The sequence below is a fragment of the Nelumbo nucifera genome, chromosome 3 (assembly GCF_055504915.1).
Source record: "Nelumbo nucifera cultivar China Antique chromosome 3, China Antique-T2T, whole genome shotgun sequence".
Classification (NCBI taxonomy): Eukaryota; Viridiplantae; Streptophyta; class Magnoliopsida; order Proteales; family Nelumbonaceae; genus Nelumbo; species Nelumbo nucifera.
In genome coordinates, this window is record NC_142651.1 from 103,153,346 (window position 1) to 103,177,148 (window position 23,803).

Below are 23,803 nucleotides of genomic sequence, written 5' to 3' on the forward strand. Positions count from 1 at the left end.
GACATATTTCCGCCTTGAAAAACAATTAAACTTGCCAGTTTATTCTACCAGTTCGAAGTCGTTGGGTTCTTGTAAAATTCATCACAGTGAGTTTGGTTTGGATGATGACTCTGAAGATGGTTTTGGGGGTCACAAACGGTGCTGTGTGGAGCAAAAATGTGACCTGCTAGCTGTTGTCTCCGGTCATGCTCCGTCATCGATGATGTCAGACACCGGAGAAGATCACTCACACCAAAAAACCTCTCACCAACAGCAAACACCTATTCGGATGGAAACTCATCCTCACTTGCATGAAGGGCACGCGAATAACCAAGTTGCGCCACGTACGTTGCATGCATGCACCATTCATGAGCAAAACATGACACGTACATTTCATGCACAGGAGCCAAATGGCATTTGCCTCGATAGTCCAAAACCAGCCATCACTGCCCACTATTTCACAAAAACTGGTGGTCTAGGCACCATAGACCTTCTCACCGGGAAGAGGCGACGTGGCAACCCAAATGCTACCACATGCACATGCCAACTAATACACTTCTTGCAATCCGTAATGGTCAAGTACTTGACTTCTTCTCTAGTCAAGCTATACCTCCTGAAAGAGTACTTTCACAGACCATGTTGGTCCTCCCAGCTCCAACACCTTCGCAAGCACAGACTCCAACCACCAGTACCTCTCATTTGATAAGCCAACCGAACACCTTTGAATCATCTCTCCTCCCTAACATGGCTGCATCCACGCTTCCAATGGCTCATTGTGACGAGGACCTGCTCTTCTCCGACACTTCCATCAATCTCCCCTCATTGTTTCCTCCCCATCTGTGTTTTCAGGTACGCTATCTCTTGGTTATCATCATTTATATTTCATTGCTCACATTACTTATCCATTTGCTATCTTTGTTTATTACCATGAAAATCATCTCGTGGAATATTAGAGGAGTCAATGATAATAAAGAAGTCCGAGAGCTAATAAAGTTTGTTAAAAAAGAAAATCTAGACCTATTATTTCTCTCGGAAACTAAACTCTCGGCTGAAAATAGCATCTTGCTGGCAAAAAAAATGTGGTTCGGTAATTTTGTCTTCCAATAAGCATTTGGTCAATCCAATGGTCTCCTCTGTTGTTGGTTAAATTCAACCTTGGTCAACACTTTCCATGTCAATACCCATCTGATCTATTTGCAAGTCCTGAATTATCCTTCCCATACTCCCTGGCAACTACTTCTATTCTATGACCACCCCATCAGACATCTCCGCATAAACTTATGGGATCAATTTACCCAACTCCAAGCAACCTCTAATTCCCCCTGAATCATCATGGGAGACTTAACCGACATTTATAAAATTGATGATCACAAGTCCTTCAAATACAGTCCACCTCATCTCTCCAAGCACTTGCAAAGTTGTATTTGCAAGTTTGACCTAATTGACTTTGATCATGTGGGACCCCAGTTCACTTGGACTAATGGCCAAAAGGGCACATCAAAAGTCCTTGAAAGACTAGATCGGGCCCTAGCTTCCCCCTCTTGGTGGCAATTATTTCCCAATACCCTACTTCGTAACTTCCCAATAACCACTTCAGATCATGGGCCCATCTCAGTAAACACCACACCAAGCTCTCCACAGAGAAAACATCATTTTCACTTCTTGCCATTCTAGGTCGATCACCCTAGCTGTAGAGAAATAATTTATAATTCTTGGAATTAGACCATTCATGGCTCTCCTGCTCACCAAGTCATCACCAAATTGAAATCTTGTAAACTTGCTCTCAAACACTAGAATAAAACTCAATTTGGTCAAATACAAAGCTACATACAGAAAATCATTGACCAAATATCAAACCTACAAATGAGAGCTTTAGCAGAAAGGGAGTAAATAAACCTTCATTCTCTTATTAACCAATATAATTATTGGTTGCTTAAGGAGGAACAATTGTGGAGGGTTAAGTCAAGGGAGATGTGGCTAAAAAAAGGGGGCAAAAATACAAATTTTTTTCATCATACGAAAAAATTCAAGAAAAAAAATAACATTGACCGGCTAAAATGCCCTGATGGCTCTTGGACCTCAAGTCGGGCATCCATAGTCTAGTTATTTAAGGATGCTCTTGTTAAGGTGGGAGGTCAGCTAAAAGACTTTGATCCAACCCTGTTAGACGGCTTAAACCTCCTCAATCTCTCACCTCCACAATAGGCCTCTCTTTTAGTTTCCCCTTCTTTTGAAGAGCTAACAAAGGTGATTAACAAATTCAACCCCCACAAAGCTCCTGGTCCAGATGGTTTTACACCATTCTTCTTTTAGTATTTCTAGAGCTTGATTGGCCATGACACCTACTCTATGGTGGAGAAATTCTATGATACAGAATTCCTACCTAAAGAAATAAATAACACTAATAAGGTTTTTGTTCCAAAAAATAATAAGCCAATGGATGTCTCAAGTTACAAGCCCATTAACCTGTGCAATGTGCTGTATAAAATCATATGCAAATGGATGGTGTTGTGCCTTCAGCCTATTCTGCAGGAATTGGTATCTCCTAATCAATCCGGTTTCTTGAAGGGGAGGCAAATCTTGGATAACATCTTGCTAGTAAAGGAGATTTTACACAAGATGAAACTCTAGTTCTGAGGTAAAAAGTACATTGTAGTCAAATTAGACATGTCCAAAGCATTTGATCGTATGGGTTGGTCTTTCATATATATCACGTGCTCAAAAGGATTGACTTTCCAGTCAAATGGTGCAATTTGCTACACCAGAGCATGTCTACTGCTTCTTTTTCCATCAAAATAGCTGGTGAATCCCATGAACACTTTTCTCTGAAACATGGGGTAAGACAAGGTGACCCCATCTCACCCTACTTATTCATAATAGGTATGGAGGTTCTCACCCAACTTTTGAATAATGTTGTATCATCGGGTCATCGTGAAGGAGTTCAAATTAGTTGGACTGGCCCACCAATTACACACCTCTTCTTTGCAGAAGACTGCATCATCTTCTGCAAAGCTGATGTTGGACAAGTGAAATCCCTCGTTAGTTTACTAGATTCCTTTGAATATATGTTAGGGCAGAAAATAAACTATACCAAATCAAGCATATTTTTCATCCGTAATGTCCCTAGACATCACCGAAGAATTTTCTCCCATATCCTACATATCTCCAACTCTATGATTGGAACTAAATATCTTGACACTCAAGTCGATATCAATACTAGATACCATTCCTCTCACAAAGAAGTTATCGAGAAGATCTCTACAATAACAAAATCTTGGGGCTCAAAACTCCTATCAAAAGCAGGAAGAACCACCTTAGTCAAATATATGCTACAAGCCATACTGATATACTCAATGGCCACAACAATTCTCCCTAAAACCACATGCTCTAAGCTAGAAAAAATGACTAGGGCATTCTAGTGGGGAGACTCAGCCAAAGCCTCTTGACATACAATTCCTTAGGGTAAAGTTTGTCAACCGAAGGATCAAGGTGGGTTGGGTTTTAGAGCATTTAGTGCCATGAACAAGGCAATGCTCATTAAAAAAATATGGCGGCTCTTGACAAACACATCTAGTATTTGGAGTAACCAAATCAGCACTAAATATTTTTCCCACGCATCGTTGTTTGCAACTAAGAAAGGTCATCGTAGCTCTTAATGGTGGCAGCAAACTCACAAGTTGTTAAAACAACTACAACCCAAGCTCTTGTGGTCTGTTCAAAATGGCAGCTCCATTGTGGCTGTTACCGACCCTTGGATTCCTACTTTGCTAGGCAACGTGCCCCAACTAAAAGACTCGATTGATCTTTCCAATACTAGAAACCTGACAGTTTATGAACTGCTAAATACAAAAGATTCTTGGGACCTTCCAAAATTATAGCAGCTTTTCCATGAGTTGACAATTGGTCACGTCCTCAGTATTACTCCAGAGCCTAGCCTTTCGGGTGATCTTATGGTTTGGATGTGTAACACCACATGTATTTATACTATTAAGTTAGCTTATAGGTATTTTACCTCTTTTGGGTGCTCCTCATCCACCACCTTCTTTGATTGGAAGCTTATATGGAAGCTCAAGGTGCCATATAGATTTCAGTTATTCCTTTGGAAGTTTGTTTGGGATGGTTTGCTCACCAAAAATAAATGTATTGCTTGGCTAAATGAACTGGATAGGCTCTGTACCTTTTGCAATGTCCAAGAAGAATCCGAGCATCACCTCTTCTTCCATTGTTCTTTTGCTCGAGCAGTTTGGTGTGAGGCTCAAATTGGGCTAAATCCCTCATCCATGCTTACCCAACCTATGCATATAGTCCTAGCTGATTGGTTCCTCAAGTTAAACACCCATTATGGTAAACAACAGGCTTTGGCAAGCCTAGGTCATTTCAGTATTATTGGTTATCATATATGGAAAGCTAGAAATAAAAGTATATTTGAGAATGAGCTACCGGACCCCAAAAAAGTGGTACACACATTCTTACAATTTTCTTATGAAGAATGCCTAAGTCAACCACAATCCGGTCCAAGCTCTTGGTATCCCCCTACAAGTAGCATGCCCACGCTATTCTTTGATGGTTCTTTTGATCAAGTTTTTGGTAACACAAGACGAGGGCTCCTCATCTGCCACCCCAGCCAATAGTACACTATTGCAGAAGGATCACCCTGTTGGGCAGTCAATAGCTATGATGCTAAAGTTCGAGCCCTTCTAGGAGGACTGCAAAAAGCTTTAGCCCACAACATTTCTCGTTTTTTGGTATTATTCAGACAATGAAGCATTGGTAAATTTTGCAAACTCTGGCAGAGCATCTAAGTAGATTGATTAATTGCATAGGAATCACCTTAAAAGATTAATCTCTTCTTTTGAATCTGTATATTTTGTGCATATTTACAGACCATATAACCAAATGGTCCATCTTTTTGCTTATTTTCATGTAAGGGCCAACTCAAGCTATGCTACAACTCTCGGCTTGTCATTTCATGTATCCTTATCGTTATGAATATAACACTTCTCTTTTCTTTTGCCAAAAAAAAAAAAAGCTATGGGTGGCAAACAATCAAAAGGAGATAAAGAATCAAATATTCAAAAAATATAAAATGTGTTATTAAGGTTTTAGTATTTCCAATTAGGATTAAGTAGAATGATTAAAGAAATAAATGAAAGTATGTGGTAGGGGTTACACAACTATCATGCATTTAAACAAATCAATGTAGAGTCCAGCTCGGCTTGCTCGAGGGGTCACCCTAACCCAACCCAAAATAAAATTGCAACCTTAACCCTAACTCAAGACCGGATAGGGTTAGTGTTGCGTTCGGGCCAACCCGGCCCAATTTGCAGACTTAACGAAATAATCGATGGCGGGGCATACAGTGACAGTAGGAATTCAGGTAATGCAATAGACAGGACAGGGTACTAAATGCTAATATCCAATTTACCCAAATTAAAACCCTCGTCCATCTTGCTTTCTCGTTCTGCTTCTGCCCGTGCAACATTGCAAGAGAAGGCAAAATACGGAGAGGAGAGATGCCGGGACCGACGTTGGGGGTGGAGCCTGTCGAGCCACAGTCCTTGAAGAAGCTCAGTTTCAAGTCACTAAAACGAGCTCTGGATCTCTTTTCACCGATACATGGCCACTTCGCCCCTCCCGATCCCGAGAGGTATCCATTACTTGTTCTCTTGCTCTCTTTCTCTTTCTGAACTTCTGTCCGACATCCTTTTTTGTTCCGCAAAGTTATTTGATTTGAATAACCTCTCTCTCTCTCTCTCTCTCTCTCTCTCTCTTTCACTGTTTTTTGTTATTCGATTTCTATTCCCATATTCGTTACATTCTGATTATTACACTGTTTTCATTTCCTTGTTTTTTTTGTCTGTCTTTCTCCTATGCATGTGGCACAGTAAGAAGATGCGGATTAGCTACAAGGTCAGTTATGCTTTAAACCGTTTTTTGTCACTTAATTGGTTTTAAGGAATGCCAGTGGCTTTCTTTGAAATATTTCAACCATAAATTACCATGGAGCTAACCTCGTATTAAACCATTTTAATTTGGAAGGAGGTTGGAGCACCTCTAAACACATTCCCCCAACTAGGAATTGTAGAATTGCAAATTGTCATGCCGTAAAGTTTACTATACATATCTAATTATTCTGAACGAGGGGAAAAGAGAATCTTAAAGTAAAAAAAGAAAGAAAAAAGAATCATAAGTCGCTCAATATTAAGCAACATAGCTGTTGTCCAAGGCTGTATTGCCTGTCGTTCTTTAGCCAGATACCACTGGCAACCCCTACCAGTAATATTGTTGCAAGTGACTGAAGCATTGCATCAAGTTGATTTGCATGATTACTGATTGGTTGCAGGCCTGGCAAAGCGGCTAGTGATAATCATCATCCGAACATGAAAGGTCCAAACTAAGCAGATTGCAAGAGACATTGAGCTCATCCCTATTGCTAACCTTGAACCAAATAGTGAGCTGGCGAAGGATTAAACGGACTGTCAAGTTCACTTCTCATGCTTAAGAAGGTGAAACTTGGCATGTTTAAACACAGAGGATGATCATGGATTATAAACAGATAAAAAACAGCACCTTTTGGGTACTAGGGAGTTTAAAAGAGTGATTATGGATGCAATCCTAAGAGGACGGATCATAGTTGCAAGTTACTCCATTAGAAGAGAGCCAGTTGCATAGGAACGGACACCTCCAGAAGAAGGCAAATTGAAATTAAATTTTGATGAGTACAACCTAGATGCCCAGGACCATCAGAAATTGGTAGTATTTTCAGATATCATTCAGGTATAACTCTATCAAGCCACAGTGAACCAGTTGGTGTGGGAAATTCATTGAAGGACTGAACATGGTGCTGCCTTGGTAAGGGGATGTAAGGAGTTGTTGGCGCATGGTGACTGTGAGGTTGTGATAAGAGTAGTTTACATCAGGGGTGTTGGGCCTTGACCTTTCAGATGGTGAGAGAGTAATTTGTTATTGTGAATAATCTGAGCTACTCATTCAGATGGATTCCTAGGATGGTAAATGATAGGGCTAATGCTTTAGCTACAAGTGGTGTACACAGAGGAAATCTGGTCTGGGGAGAGAATGATTCGGGTAGGACTTGTAAAAAGAATGATATTATCTTTCTCAGCGTGTCGGCCTTAATTTTCTTAGTCCTGTTTGTTTTGCCCCAATCAATAGCTGAAACTTTATTGATTTGAAATGAAAGAAAAAATGAATTACAAAGCCATATTTGGACTAATTGGCTCTTTTTTGGTAGACTAGCCCAAGCTATCTTTTTTTTTTGTCTTCCCTTGTCTTTTTTTTTTTTTTTTTAATCAGTAACTAAAATCATCTCTTAAGAAATATATGTAGAGACTATATACAAGACTGCATAGTATATTATACAGCCCACTGTTAGGCTCGCTCATCAAGCCTAACCCCTTATAATAATCTTCTTTTACAATTGAGCCCAAAACAACTGCTCCTTAGCCCCAGCTATCTATGTCCCACTCTCATCCAGCCATCTTTAAAATGCATTCAGTCTCCATGGGAGACCTGTCCTCAATTCAACTGATGCCTATGAACTCCTTGTTTAGCTAAGGCACCAGCTAGAGCGTTGTCCAATCTCTTTACCCAATCCCACCACAAGTGAAGGGTTTTTTTTTTTTTTAATTTTTGTATTAGTATTACTAGTCTCTTCCTCCTCCTCCCCCAATCCCCACCATTAAGCGCTTCTTTATGGTTGAAACTGTTTCTGACTTTCTAAATGATATCATTCAAAGGTGTTTGCTGAATATGGGACAGTCAGAAACTTGCCAAGCCAACCTACTAATCAAGTAAACCCATCTCCAAAAGATCAAGCTCAACAAGCTTCTGCTCCTGATAAATTGTCTCTTCCAGGTATTGGATTGCTCTTGCAGAATTTGTTGTTATTATTCCATTTAATAGTTCAAGTGAAGATTGTGATTCATCAATAAATTTGGCTAATGGGTTAGATCTAGACCACAGTTTGATCAGTCAGCTTTAACCCAATCTGGCTCATCTTGGGGACTCTCCTCAAGCAATCTGATGATGTCATCTGGCGGCCTTAAGAGTCAAATAAAATCTAAAAGATTTTAATTTAGTTCTGGATAATTGCTTGACAACCCAGTGTCGATCAATTTGGCTGATTGAGCTAGCTGGTTTGTCATTCTTGTCTTGAGTGATAAGAATTATTATGAATGTTTTTTTAGGACTGTTATTAATATTAGGTTTATTGTTTAGGGGCCTGGGCACAGTTTAGCCAATCTATGATGTCAATAACCAGATTATTTGTTATTATGCCATTTGACTTTTCTTCCTCTTTATCAAGTTTTTGTTATTTATGTTGTTCCTAGCTTATTTGTTGCATCTTTATTTTTTATGTATGTTATTTTCCTTTCTGAGAAAAAAGGAAGAAAGCACAATTTATTACCTTGTAAGAAGACTACAAGTTGGCACTGAAATGCATTTAGGAGGTTCCTTATTTATTTGATTTTGGTTCTGTAATATATGGTTTTAAAGTGTAGTTTCATTGTTGTTTATCCAGTTAACTTATAATGCATTGGCATTATGATATATAGGACCTGAAGATTCTAGAGACATGCAATTGGAAGGGGCTCAAAATGCTTTGGTTGTTGGTCCATCTCTGCAGCCAAAGAGATCGTATGTCTGCTGTTCTTTCCAACTGAACATGCTTTTATTTATCGTTAAAATTCCTTCTAGGCAGAACAATATATTATCTGTGTCAATGTGCAAAATTGAATGATTTGTAACTAGTTTTGTGTTTGTCAGAAATGATGCAGGTCTTCCTGGTAAAAGCACTATAGGGGTTCTTACTTCTGTTCCTGGGTCATCTGAAAGGTCCTTGTTATTCTCCTTTCTATGATTTCATTGGCACTCTTTTTTTCTGCATAAGATGAAAAAAAAACGTTTTATTAAACCCTTTAAAACCCCAATTAGTAATTTTGTTAGTTTTGTGCAAGATAGCCACTCAGATGAATATTTTGCAGCTCTTTTTCTGCTTGGCTAGAGATAGGGATGTAAGTGGATCGGGTTTAGTGGTACCTGCCCTGCTTTGGTCTGATCCTGTCTGTAGGGGGTAGATTTGAGCCGAGCCGAGCCGAATATCTGGCTATTTGAGCTCAGCTCGCCAAAAGAACATGAGGCTCAAGTTTGAGTTAGAGACTTGGGCTTGAGCTCGACTATGGTCCAAGCTTCATATAAAAAATAAAAAATTATAATATAAAAATTATTTCTTATTTTACATATAAAATTAAGAATTATAAAAAATATTTATTATTATAGAAAAGTAAAAATATTATGTATATATAAAGTTTGATTAGGCTCACGAGCCAAGCTTCATTAGACTTGAGCTTGGCTTGATTGGCTAATGAGCCTATGTATTGGGCTTGATCTCGCTCAAAGCTCAATTTAAACCGAACTGAATCGAGCTTTTCACGAGCTGAGTTCAAATAGCTCATAAAAAGATCGATTCATGTCCACCCCTACCTGTCAGGCTGGCCTTAATTGGGTTTTGGGTTGATATTGGTCCATGCCAAACGCAACCTGTTTACATAGTAGCATTGAAACATTTGTGAATACAACCTTTACTTAATATATAGGTACTGTTTATGGGATGGGGCAGGTAAAGCTTCAATATCCCCATTTTATTTAGTCAGTTTTGGTTGGAGTGGCTCAGTTTGGGTTGGGCTAAGCAAAAAAGCCCATAATGACCTAACACACTAACACCCCTGGCTAAAGATATAAAGGCTGCACAGCAATACCAGTTTCAACTGCGAAGTGTTTTCATTTATCTTTCTTGAATAACTAAATATTAGTATTTTCAGTGGACAATACATTTAAAAAAGGAATTAAATGTCGTTGAATAATTTGATGTTTTTCGCGCTTGTTGTTTTTAGGCAGACAAGTAAACATGCATGTGTATTAACCATGACCAATTTCAGACAATAACAACACCAATCTCATTGTCCTTATCATAATTCATGTAACAAAGACAAGTAGCTGAAGCATTTAGTGGTGGATCTATTGCCTTTTGACCTAAGACCCAACTTCAAATCTTTCTATTTATAGTTTATATCAGTGTTTTCAACCCACAGTTGAACCAAATGCTTGGACCAATTGATCTGTCACCTAGCCAGATTTCTAGGCCTGTTCCACCCCAGACCACTAACATTAGTTATCTTTTTATATTTTTTTGTCCATTTCCATCATTAATAACAACAATTCTTGTTGATCACACATATTTTGTATAAGATGACAAATATATAATATTAGAGACATGCCCAATTTTTCTATAATTTCATGATTTTTTGTTATTTAATTTATGACATCATAAGTTGACTTGTTTGACTTGAGCGACTAAATTGTCGACCTGCCACTCAGCGGGAAATGTGATTCCTATTTCAAATTGTTGGCTTTTTATGAGTGCTTTTCAATCTGCTATCAAATCGGTCGGTTAACCCATTACCCAACCAGGATTCCTGGTCCACTTCACCACCAAACTTATTGCTTGCAAAATACTGTTGACTTGGTTAACAACTTGGTGACCCAGTCAGTGGGGTCACAAATTAAATATTAATTCTCCTTTTTTTTCTGTTTTTTTGTATTCCATTTCCATCATGAATAAAAATAATTTTTATTTATCAAACTTATTTTTGTTTAATATGATGAATATATAATATTAGAGATGTGCCTACATTTTTTCATGATTTTTTTTGTATTTTTCTGTAATCTTTTGTATTTGTATCTATTATAAATTTTTATTATTTGAACATGGCGTTATGGGTTGACCCATTTGACCTGGATGATTTAACCACTGGCCCACTACTCTTATAGAAAACAGTTTCTTTTCCAGGTTGGTTTTAAAAACAATGGCTTGTATACCATTAAAATTATGGGGTATGGAGTTAACTAGTGAAATTTAATGGTGGGAAACAAAAGTGTCTTAAATATAGGAGTTAATGAGAGAGTTGGGGCTGCTCAGTGTGGAAGGGTATAAAAAGTCAACCTGCTTTCCTGGAAGGAGTGGAGTTCAAAGTGGGCAGAGGAGACAGGATTAAATTTTGGAGGGACCCCTGGTGTCTGAATAGTAGCTTGGCTGATGCCTTTCCCCAGCTCTTTTAGTGTGCAGCTGACCAAGAAGTTTCTGTGGCGGGCTGCTATAACTTTTCCAATAGTTCAGTGACCTGGCTTCCCCGATTTAGGAGAGATCTGTTTGATTGGGAACTAAATGAGATGCTGAATCTGCTGAATCTATTACAGGGTCAAAATATTGACATGCTTAGTGAGGACAAGTGGGTTTGGAAATGGAGTAAGGATGGTAATTTTTCAGTCAAGTCCTTATCATCCAAACTTGGCAGTTCTGGGTCTGTTACCTTTCCCTGTAAACAAATCTGGAATGCAGTTTCTCCCTCTAAGTCTAATTTTCTGGTGTGGACTATGGTGCTTAATAAGTACCTATAAAAAATCAGCCTGGAAAGGAGGGGTCTGCAGCTCTCAAACCTTGCTTGTGGGCTGTGTGGACTGATGCCTGAAAGTACTGATCATCTAAGTATACACTGTTCATTTTCTTCTAATGTGTGGGAACATTTTCTAAAGTCTGCTGGAGTTTGTTGGGTCATGCCGAGATCAGTGAAAGACCTCCTATTTAGCTGGAATCTGGCAGGGTTGAGGAAAAAAGGAAGATTAGTCGGGAAGACAATTCCTGTAGCAGTTCTGTGGTCCTTGTGGTCAGAAAGAAACAACAGAGTTTTCTCTAACAAATCAAAAGGCCCAGATGAGCTTGTGCAGCAGGCAGTCAGCAAGCTGATCTCCTGGGAGTCAGTTACTGCTGTCTGTAATTGTATTATTGTTTCTTTGAAATAAAATCTTACAGAGGAATTGAAACCTAGTAGTTTGAATTACATTTTTTTCCTTTTTAATAGAGGGGTCAAATTCAGAAATAGGGGTATTTGAGTTAAAGGAAAATTCTAAAAATACTCAAGGTCCATTCTCATTTTTTTTATAAATGTTCATTCCCACTTTTTATGGTAGTATAGATATAGATTGACTGGAAATACCTATGTGCAGTGGTACACCTTGCCACTTTCCACATAGACTTCTTTAGCTCTATGTTGCTTGTTCAGCATAAATCTGATTGAACTTTTCATATTTTGGTTCCATAGTATCATACACCACTTTTCTATTTGATTTATAATATTGCTTTTCTATCAGTGTTACATGGACTCTCCTAATTGGGAAATGTTCATGTTGGACACATGTTGGATTCTAACAGCCTGTGGTTCTTGAGGGGTAACTTTTATACATGGTTTCCTCTTTTTCCTTGCTTATTAGACATAAATGAACAACTAATATATTACTACTGTATTAGCAGAGATCCTTTTGTTACCCAGAAATGGAACAGAATTTAGACTAAAAATTGAAGCATCTGAATCTCTGATACAATATGCCACCCTTGTCAAATATCCAGGTATAATACCCTCCTAGAATCTCAGTGAGACTTGACTAGCATTTACTTGTACCATTAGTTACCTTGCTGCATATGAACTCAAATGAATTCCATCCTTTCTTTCTCAGAAAAAAACAAGTTTCTAGGTAACAAGGATAAACTAAAGATTTGTGCGGCTTTTTGTATGTACATGACGATAGAATTCACGAGATATGAATTTTTAATAATAAATATTGATGTTGGGCATCTCCCTGAGTCTATGCTTTTTCATCTTGCTGACTCAGATGCCCAGATACATGTTGGATTCCAATTATTGTTTTTGTGATTGTGCAGCGTGGTTTTCTATACAACTCTCTCAATGGAATTCTGAGAGGTTTGTTTATTTGTTGTCTATCAGGAATACATCAACTTCTGCTCTAATGGAAAGGATTCCTAGCAAATGGCCACGCCCTGTATGGCGTCCTCCATGGAAGAACTATAGGGTTGGTCTTTTCTTTCTTTCTTTCATCTTTTTATAACTTTTTAGTATGTTTATTCATCATCTTGAAATATGGTTTATGTTTTATGTGTTGCAGTAGTTTTATTGTTGCAAAACTCCAATCATTGTTGTCTGTTTTGCCCAATTTATTCATCACAATAATCTTGCTAAATTCAATCGTATCATGCCATATTAATTGGTTGAATGAGTTGATTTCCTTCTTCCTTATTATATGCATTTCATATTTAAGGCATTACAAATGCTAGAAGTTGTTTGTGAATATTTTGTATGCAGGGACCTTATTAATGATTATTTTTTTTATCGGTAAGTGCAATTTTATTACAAAATATATGGTATAGATGTTATATACAGTATCAATACAATGTGTAGAATCTGTTTCAGATGGAGCCAGCCCCTTGCTGCTCTCCCATGGCATAGTTGTATACCTAGTGCTCCATTTTTTATTCAATAAGTAACTTTAATTTTATTAGAAGATCAAATGTACATCATTGCAAGCATCCCAAAGGAGAGGTGTGAGGTTCACCTCATCCAAGTAAAATTAACATATATATATATATATATATATATATATATATATATATATATATATATAAAATTGATCCCAATATAGCTGATCTCTATAGATCCCTTGTTTAGCTAGAAATTCAGCCATTCCATTTGCCAACCTCCTCTCCCATGAATGCTCACTGTTGTATTGTTGGTTAACCACTTAAACTTCTTGATTTCATCCCTATATGGCCAAATAACAGTTCCTAGATTCTGTAGCCAGCCCACAGCTAATTTTGAATCTCCTTCAACAATGAACTTGTTCAAGTTTTATTCTTTGGCTATATGTAATCCTTACATCATTGCCAAGAATTCAGACCTAACTGAATCCCCCAGTCCTGTTGGTCCTGAGAAGAAAGCAATGTCATGTCCCTCCCTGTTTCTAAAATCCCCTCCAAGGCTCCAATTGCAGAGGGTGTACCTAGTGCTCCTGTTCTCTGCTGAGAGGGTGGTTACCCCATGGCCAAGAATTCATCCCTAACTAAATCCCCCAGTCCTGCTGGTCCTGAGACGAAAGGAATGACATGTCCCTCCCTGTTTCTAAAGCAATTCCAGAGGGTGTACCTAGTGCTCCTGTTCTCTGCTGAGAGGGTGGTTACCCCATACCAGATACTGTCTACTGGCACTTTCCCTAGCTAGGGAGTAGGGATTCTGCAATGGAGTCAGCAGATCTAGGTACCCAAGATATCTCAGCATCCAGGGCCAAGGTTTGTGATCTAACTTCTCTAATAAGAGTTCTAAGCCTCCAAGGTCCCTCCCGAGAGCCTCTCAACCAAACAATAATGATTATTTCAAAAGCTTTTCTTTCAATAAGGCTCTTTAAATTATATAATCAATTTAACCGTGATAAGTTGGGTTAAAGGATGATGGGTACCCAAAGTATTATAAGTTACTTCAATTGTCTACACTTCTTTTTTTATCAGCAAGTTGTCTACACATTTTTCCATATATATATATATATTGCTATACCAAAAAATATTTAGTCACTTGGGTTTGGTACCAACAAAGGGTATTATATATTAACAAGTTCAAGATCACACAATTTTCATTCAACTTGATATGCTTACAGCCTGGGGTAAAAATTGTGATACATCTGAATATCTGATTACAATCTCCTAACCAATGTTGTAAGACTTGGACCGAACAAAAAACCAGAATGTCTGCCAGGTCATGGGTCAAATGGTCTTGCAACTAGGTCATATAAATAATATAATATATTTTGTATTTTGTAACATATGTGTAGATGGTGGCTAGGTGGTTTGTCTCTTTGGCTTTTGATACAAGTGACCATGGTTCAAGTCTTTTAACTCGCATTTTATTAAAAAATATGTGTACAGTGTATTAAGTCAATATATATATATATTAAAGTGAATTAATCAATATAAGTGATACAAATGGTATGATAGATCAACAATAGCATGTTATTATACATAAGAAAGAGGTCACAGGTTCAAGTCTCTTTGTTGTTGTTTTAAAGTTTGTGGTACTTTGGTGACCTGGGTGGGTTGTTGAAAACCGGCTTAACCATATTGAAATGTGGCCAGTTGACAATGGTTCTCACCAAGTTTTGAAGGGTTTACCGTTTTTTCAAAATTTGAAAAACTGAGTATGAAAAGCTGGAATGATTGCCAGTTCCCCAAGTTTCAGTCTGACCATCCAGTCTGGTCTGAGTCTTACAGTATTGCTCCTAACTTTTTTTTGATCAATAAGTATTTGCTCCTAACTTTGTAACTTTACCATCCTGAAATTTTCTATTTTGGGAAAACCCTCTCAGTTTCTGACAATGGATGGTGTATGGTCAGTCCACAAAGGGCCGCCTCTGATTCTTGTGACCTTTCATCTTAATTAGGCTTAACATAGGAATTCATAATCCATTTCATGGTTGGCTACCTGTATCCTTTGTAGAGGACACGTTTTTCATCCTTGATTTTGGGGATTATTTTCTTGTTTCTCTACCTAATGTTCATATTGTTTGTAAATTGAAAACACACCTAAAGTTAACACAAGTATGGTGTCCAAAATTTAGGAGATCTCTCTGATTGGGAAATTCAGGAGTGTGTGGATCTTCTGGCAAATCTATTGTCAGCTGAATCCCAGGTGTAAAGGAAAGATTCAAGACGGTGGAAAGAATCTAGAAATGGCCTATTCTCAGTCAAATCTTTCTACAAGTCTTTGTTAAGGTCAAATGGAGAAAAATTTGATTCGAAAGGCATATAGGGAAACCTTGTTCTCCCAAGGGTAGAATGTCTTTCATTTGCTTGTTGAGTGCCTTTTCCCCAAGTTCATTTGGGGTTTCTTCTTTAGGCTCATCAAGGCTGGTGGGTGGTTTCCCAATTCTGTGGAGGAGATATTCTCCAAGTGGTCAAAGGTTAAAGGAAATGCCAAGGCAAAGATTGCCTGAAGCTGCATTTTTTTGACAGTTTGCTGGGAACTATGGAAAGAAGGAAATAGAAGAATATTTGTGAGAAGGCTTGATCAAGGGAGCATATCACACTTCTCTGCGGCAAAAGAATTGGAACATTCTCAAGTTGGCCTAATTGTTTTCCTTTGTTTGGTTTATGTTTTTTCTCCTTTTTTTCTTCTTAGTGTATCTTGTTTGCTCCACTCTCCTTTGTAGCTTTGTTTTCTAGTGATATCTCATCACTATCAGATGTACTTCTTTCTTCTCTGTGTAAATTTTCTTTTTTATTTACTACCCAAAAAAAGTTAACACATCCAAAATAAAAAATGATTTCATCTAACAAAATTACTCTTAAGTGCATGATGTGAAATTTCATTATTAATACCTGTTTTTTTTTTTGGATATGTTGTCTGTAGTGAGTGCTTATTTCACTCGTATGGTTTGCCACTGACCTCATGTTTATCTTTTCTTTTAACAATTCATTTATTTGGCACTATCATATGCCTTGGGGGTGGATAATTGATAATATGTGATTCATGCATGTTGTATTTCATGGTATGTGGGGTTTCAACTGTAACATCATTAGTGATGTTAGTCATCTTTAGTTGGGTGGTTAAAAGAGCCGGAAATGGTAACATGGTCCTACAGAGGGGCTTTGAGAAGGTTCAGATGGTTAACATCAGATATGTCAGTCACAATTCAATGGGAAAGAAGATCGGAAAATGGGTTGGCAGATTCTTTAGCCAAACAAGGGTTACATAGGGATCAGTTTTTTGGGTTCATTTGTAAGTTTTACGATATAGTCAGTGTTTTAAAAGAGCAAGGTGCAAAAAAAGTGCAAGGGCCAATTTGCGTCTGAGGTGCAAGGCGCAAGGTGAGGCGCGTGCCTTTTTAAGAAAGGTGCAAAATTACAAAAAAAAGATAAAAAATAAAAAAAAACAGAAAATAAAAAAAAGCCAAAAAATTCAAAAAATATTAGCATAATGTTAATAAAAAATATAAACTTAAAATTTAAAATAAATGTTTTAAAAAACCTATTATCTAAAATTAAAATACATAAACATAACATGTAAAGCGTATTCAAATGAAAATTTAAAAATAAAAGCAAACATATAAAGCATTTTCAAGAATGTAAAACCCACAATCTCTTTTTCTCCTTAATTTCATTGCTTCAAGTAGCTAATGTGATGTAAAACACATTCTCCATTCTATGAGTCGCCTTCGTACCACGCTCCTCAGGCGCGCCTTTTAAATCACTGGATATAGTTTTGTAATATGTATCCTTTGTGCTGATTAATAACATAACCTTTATCTATCAAAAAAAATGTTAGTCATCTTTAGTTATTTGCATAATTTGTCGTAGAATGTATATTAGAAATCTCTTTTCTGATTATCAACTGATTACAAATTCTGTGTTTTTTGTCATGTGACTTATTGATTCTCGTTCAATGGGGCTTGGGAAATGCATATTCTTTATGCTGATTGATTTTTTATGTATTCTTGATTTGTAGTACTGTATGTTAATTGATATTCTTCCCTTTAACTTGTGTAGGTAATTAGTGGTCATTTAGGATGGGTTAGATCAATTGCATTTGATCCTAGCAATACATGGTTTTGTACTGGCTCTGCAGACCGCACAATAAAGGTATCAAATTCTGAATGTTGTTTTGTACATGTTAGTTGCTTCAAGCATTTGTGGTGGCAATTGGCACGTGGATTGGTGATTCCATGATGCTATATAGAATAGAAGCAAGGACATAAAATAAAGGAGGGAATAATGTAGGAATTGTTTTAAATCTTCATCCAACCAGTGGTGTGCTAGTATGGAGTTTCCACAGGGAATTTGGGTTGGTGTGTCAACTTGACAACCAACTGACCTGTATTGTACCTTTTTTTCAGTTTTAATGAAATTCTCTTTTATCCTTAAAAAAAGGTATGGAATTTCCACAGACAAGGGGACTACCTCAGCATTACTCCCTGTCTCAGCTTATTTTAGCCTTTTTTTTTTGTTAACTAAAATATTGTACTAATATTCCACATTGTGTCTTATTGTAAATTTGAAGCCTTTAAATTGCATATGAAATTTCATTGATGTCCTAAATGTAGTACATTTACTATTAGAAAAAAATAACAGATCACAAAAAAATATAAATAACTAATTTTCTAGTAGTAAATGGAACTATGTTTATTGCTCTCTTTTGCGACAATCTTCTGACCCCTTTGCCTTTTGGTTCACAAGATATGGGATGTAGGGAGTGGAAGACTAAAGCTCACATTAACAGGGCATATTGAACAGATACGTGGTTAGTTTCTTTCCAGTAAGTTGTCTTGGATTACATTGCAGTGCATAAACATGGGTTGTTCATTAGGGTAGTGATTTGTATCAGGTATTACAAATTGTAAGAATGTATATGTATTTCCATCTGCAGGCCTTGCTGTGAGCAAACACCACACCTATATGTTCTCTGCAGGAGATGACAAACAGGTTAAATGTTGGGATCTTGAACAGAACAAGGTTGGCAATCGAAAAAATTAAATGCTCTTTGGATCCTTTACTTTTGAGTTGTCCCTCTGTAGTTAAGTTATTATTTTGACTTGAGTGTATCACTCTTTGTATAGGTTATACGGTCTTATCATGGGCATCTAAGTGGTGTGTACTGCCTAGCTCTTCACCCCACTATTGACATTTTGCTTACTGGGGGACGTGATTCTGTCTGCCGGGTATGAATGTATGTCATTATAGTAACTCTGTTGACAATTAAACCAACCAATCAAATAAAATAAAAATTCTGTTGACCGTTTGAAGTGGAAATTACTTTGCAGTTTTACTCAGTATTTCAAGTTAATCGTTTGTCTGCAAGCCAGATTATCTATTTTACATCAAAACAAAATAGTTTGTCTTTATTTACTTTTAAATGTTCATAAAGAGATATTATTCTGTCCCCTCCCCTCTTCTATGTATGTTTATATACATGTGTGTATCTTGTCACTTTGTGCTTCAAGGTTATTTTCCATGACAATCCATATCTGTTTTCAGAGATACATGTATGTCCCTATCCACAGCCCTTAGCAGACTATTCATAATTCAATTTAATTCATATGCTGATGAATATAAACTGAACAAGCAGATACACCTATGCCTTAATGCAACTTTGCATTTTTTTTTTCAGGTCTGGGATATTCGTACTAAAACACAAATTCATGCACTTTCAGGCCATGACAATACAGTTTGCTCAGTTTTTACTCGTCCTACAGTATGTGGATTTTGTTTTTGTTTTTGTTTTTAATTTTACAATGGGATGATGATTGTATCTGTAGAACAAATTCATGTTCTTATATTTTCTAGTGTTCTAGAAACAAGAGACACTTATAATCTATCCAGTCTAGAGCAAATAGTGTTAGCCTGGAGATTGGACCAAGTAAAGCAAGCTTGACCTAATGGGAAATCTCTTAATTCAAAAGCCTTAATAAAGTTGTTAAATTTCCTCATACTTGAAGTGATCCTCTGTCTTCCTCCAATTGATTCATCCACAAATCTAATCACATTAAAGTCACTTCCTAAGCACCATGGGCCTTTCCACAGTCCTCTAATATCTGCTAGTTCTTCTCACATCACATTCCTTTTCCTATAAGAATTTAGCCCATAAACATTGGTGAAGACACAATCAAACCCATCCTAACTATTCTTCAGCTTTACCGAGACTGAAAATCTTCCCACCAGCTCTTCACTACAAGTAAACATGTCTTCCTTCCAGGCTGTTATTATTCCCCCCGAGGCACCCCAAGCTGCTGCAAAGCTCCACTGACAATTTCTTTCTCCCCAAAAACTCCTGATCCACATCCTGAACTTTAGATTCCTGGATCAAAACTATGTCTAGCTTTTCTTTCTTCAGCATCTCCTTAATCAACCTTCTTTTTGTAGCACTTCCTAGACCCCTAACATTCCAGCTGATGATCTTCATTGAGCTTACTAACAAAACCCAGATGCCCTTCTTCCTAAAGACCTCCTTTTCTTCTTCCCCCTAGCACTAAATTCTTTGTTCCCTTCAACATCATTGACGAGTTTCTCCACTTCATTCAGTTTTTTTCTTTCTTTTTCCACCCCCTGTTCTCCCTGTCTTTTTTTGAGCAATCTCCTCAGATTTCTCTAAGTTAAGCCCCATTCTATTAGCTAGGTTTTTCACTTGGTCCTCTTCCCCCGGTAAGTCTTCTCCTACAGGGTCATCCTCATCCATTTCTGTTTTTTCTTTACCCTTCTCCCCTCCTTACTATATTCATCATCTGTCATATTTTCCCCCAAAAGAACTACCTCCCTCCCACAATCTGGCTTTAGACCTCCCTCTAGAAGTTCCCCCACCACAACACAGCTATTCAAGTCCATGAGCCTATTCACAGCAGGATCAGGGGTTGGGCCATCTGCAAGAGAACTAGAAGAGGAATCAGTAGCAAAACCGAAAACACAAGACTTACAGGGATTACCAGCATCCACAGGAGGGACAATATCAACAGAATGGGGAGTTTCAGAAGCCATATCACCCTGACTCGGATCATGGTTGCTCACAAAGCATCAGGATTTTCTGTTTGATGTTGAACCATGGCTACTGTAATCCAACAAGCTCTACTTGTAGGTTTAAGCAAAATTTTGCTCTCCTAGGATGTACAATATTTGAAATATTAACTCAATTCAGTGGCATGTTGAACTTCTGTTTTATGTTCTTATGCAATTTGTAGAGTAGTTTTAGATTCAGAAGAAATATCCTCAATCAATTTCTGCTTGAGTCTAGGAATGTTTCTACAAGTAGAGCCTTTTGGCTATAAAACATCAATATGTAGGGATGTCATATATGTTGATTGATGTGAAATTATTTTGGTAAATATGCATAAAATGCTTTGTTGTAAGGATGGAATTTATTTATACAACGTTCCTTCTTCAGGATCCACAAGTTGTAACTGGTTCTCATGACACAACTATAAAGTTCTGGGACCTTAGATATGGTGAGTAGTCATTCTTTATCACTTGATCATTTATTATTCTTATACAAGAATGAAATGTAGTCGTTCTTTATTCTTATACAAGTTGTGACGTTTCTCATATCACTTGATCATTTATTATAGGAAAAACAATGCTGACTCTCACGCACCATAAGAAATCTGTTCGAGCAATGACACTACATCCTAAAGAGTATGCATCTAAGCTCTCACATGTTCCTTTCTGTAGAAGTAGTTTCTTCTTGATGATAATTTTCTTTGAAAAATAATTTGTAATATGTACTGTAATGTTGCTATTCCTTTTTCGTTTGCTGTTTTTGAAATTGCTGCTTGTCTTTCTTGAACTTCAGGAATTGCTTTGCATCTGCATCAGCAGACAACATAAAGAAATTCAACCTTCCTAAAGGAGAGTTTTTGCACAATATGCTGTGAGTGCTGGAAAAGTTCTATTTTTTTTTTCCACAACTGACAGTTCTCTTCAACTTTGTCAATATTTAAAGTGGTAACTGCCATTATAGTTTTTATAGAATAGTAGGTATGACTTTGTTTTGGCTTGTCTAAAAGCAATGTTAAAAGAAGAAAATATTCCAAAGAAGCGGGATCATTGAGAAGGCTTGGACAGATAGGAGTGTGTCAACTTTTGAGTACTGCAGATCCAGGAGAATGACCTGAATGGAGGCATAAAATTCTTCTCAAAAGATATTAAACAACAAAACATGTGAGATGTAAAGACCAAATTACCTCTACCATGTTTCAAAATTAACTTGTCGTGAAGTTTCAAATCAGATCCATAGGTTGAATAGCATTTCAAATGACCACTGATAAAAAAAAAGCATTTCAAATGACCCTTATTCCCATTTCTTTGATTATTTAATTCATTTCATTGTTTTCTTGAACATTTGATACCTCTACTTTCAAGTGTATGCTGAATTTTCCTATTTTAATGAATTATGTGGTTATTGATAAAAAAAAAAGTGTATGCTGAATTTTTTTTAGTGTTTCTGTTAAACACCCCCGGTGTGATTGCACAGTGGATGAGGGGGCACAGGTGGTGCCATAAGCAAAACAGAGAAAAGACCATGCTTGAATTCATGAGCCCTTCAATAGTATCTCAAGTCTCAACTCAACCTAAAACTGAACATTACTGGGAACTTTGAATACATGACAATTCCCTCATCTTTCATTTAGTCTACAATATTTGTTGTTTACCATCCCTCAACCCATGTTATCTGATGTACAACAGAACCTTAAGGCTCATCATTCTGAGAAAAGGTGTTTCTAGTTGTTGGATATTTGTTTCATTCTTTTGTATCAGATTTTCACCCTTAGATGGAAGAAAAGTTTGTCTGAAGCATATCTTACAAGTGTGTTAAGATCTTCTTTTATCTGATAGTAGAGTAAAAGAAGAATTTTATTTAGTAATGAAAAGGAGTACAAAATCTAGGAAGAGGGGATGAGATAGCACCCAACCAGCAAAGACAGATTAAAAAAAAATCTGATCTTTAATTACAATTCATAAATCTACCTGCAGATTCCACTTTCTGAAATTAATAGTTTGGCATTAATCTCAACGTCATACTTAATTTATGATTATAAATTAACATCTCAAGTCTTTTCCTTGGCAGTTCCCAACAAAAAACAATTATAAATGCAATGGCAGTCAATGAGGATGGAGTAATGGCTACAGCAGGTATATTGCACAGGGTGTCCTTTCAGCACAGAATTTTTATTGAGTGAATGTGAAGAACCAAATATTGTAAACAATTGGTAGATGAGATTTCTTCCAAATAAGACGAGAAAAACTCTTCTTAGCAGATTTCCTTGTCTAAACTTATCCTGGTAACATGATATTAAGCATCTAATTTATTGATTAGTATGAGAGATTGGACTTTCCTGGTCTTCTTTTTTTGCCCCATTTGTCTGCCATTTCCAAGATTGTGTATTGTGTATTTTGTAGAAAAGATGATGGCCTCTTCTCATTTGGCCAATTTGGGTTTCTAAGAGTCCTTGTGATAAATAGTGGGAAGCAGGGACTGTAATGACCACACTGAACTTTTTGTTCTTCTGGAAGGTGACAATGGGAGCTTGTGGTTTTGGGATTGGAGGAGTGGCCATAACTTCCAGCAGGCCCAAACTATTGTGCAGCCTGGTATGTATCATAAATTCATAATGCACTTGCATTCGTCTTGCAATTCTTTTGTTCTGTTTTTGAGAAAGCAGGTACTGATGGATGACTGTTTGATTCAGGGTCATTGGACAGTGAAGCTGGCATCTATGCTCTATCATACGATATAACCGGCTCAAGGCTTGTAACTTGTGAAGCTGACAAGACCATTAAGATGTGGAAAGAAGATGAGAATGCTAATCCTGAAACTCATCCCCTCAACTTCAAGCCACCTAAAGATATCCGGCGATTCTAATGGTCCTTTTGGCCTAACAAACCTGATTGATGATCTATTTTCCGTCTGTAACATGGATGCTTATGTGCTCTCCAAATTTTGGCAATATTGGTTTCAAACTTCTAAAACTGAACTATCCTGGAGAGTAAATGATCCAGCACCTTCAGCTAAGTTTGAGTGACATCTTGGCCATATTTAGGCGTAGTCCAGGATGGTGCACAAATCGGTAAACGTGCAACGGTTGGTTCCGACCTATTTTAATCAATGCATTATAATGGTTTTTGACGTCGTTCACTGCCTCCATTAAGCTCAGCTTGATTCAATGGCCCCCATTGCTTTACACCGGATCTATGGGAATTCATAACCAACATCACAGTATTGGTGGCATGAGGCAGTCTTCGGTCTGGGCGTAGTGGACAGGTTGTTATGATGCTGTTCTGTTGCCTGAGGCCCTGTAGGCTGTATGGCCTCTGATTTCAATGACATCATGCCAGCAAGATTTGTTCGTACATCTTTGAGGACATGTC

At 37.4% G+C, this 23,803-nt stretch overlaps 1 protein-coding gene across 2 annotated transcripts; it reads left to right on the forward strand.

Moving 5' to 3' along the window:
* The first annotated feature begins 5,342 nt into the window (after positions 1–5,342).
* LOC104598943 (protein pleiotropic regulatory locus 1-like) lies at positions 5,343–23,565 on the forward strand. 2 transcript variants are annotated; one of them, XM_010261249.3, is made up of 17 exons: positions 5,343–5,626; positions 5,865–5,889; positions 7,737–7,854; positions 8,556–8,637; positions 8,767–8,835; positions 12,840–12,924; positions 17,441–17,533; positions 18,128–18,191; positions 18,318–18,403; positions 18,508–18,609; positions 19,059–19,142; positions 20,823–20,883; positions 21,004–21,070; positions 21,228–21,305; positions 22,503–22,567; positions 22,949–23,026; positions 23,125–23,565. In XM_010261249.3, the coding sequence occupies exons 1-17, from the start codon at positions 5,493–5,495 to the stop codon at positions 23,295–23,297; spliced, it is 1,464 nt and encodes a 487-aa protein (XP_010259551.1). In that variant the 5' UTR covers positions 5,343–5,492; the 3' UTR covers positions 23,298–23,565. The 2 variants fall into 2 exon arrangements, with proteins under 2 accessions (XP_010259551.1, XP_088758388.1); XM_088902262.1 differs by lacking the exons at positions 22,949–23,026; positions 23,125–23,565 and having other exon boundaries at positions 21,442–22,567.
* The last annotated feature ends 238 nt before the right edge of the window (positions 23,566–23,803 follow it).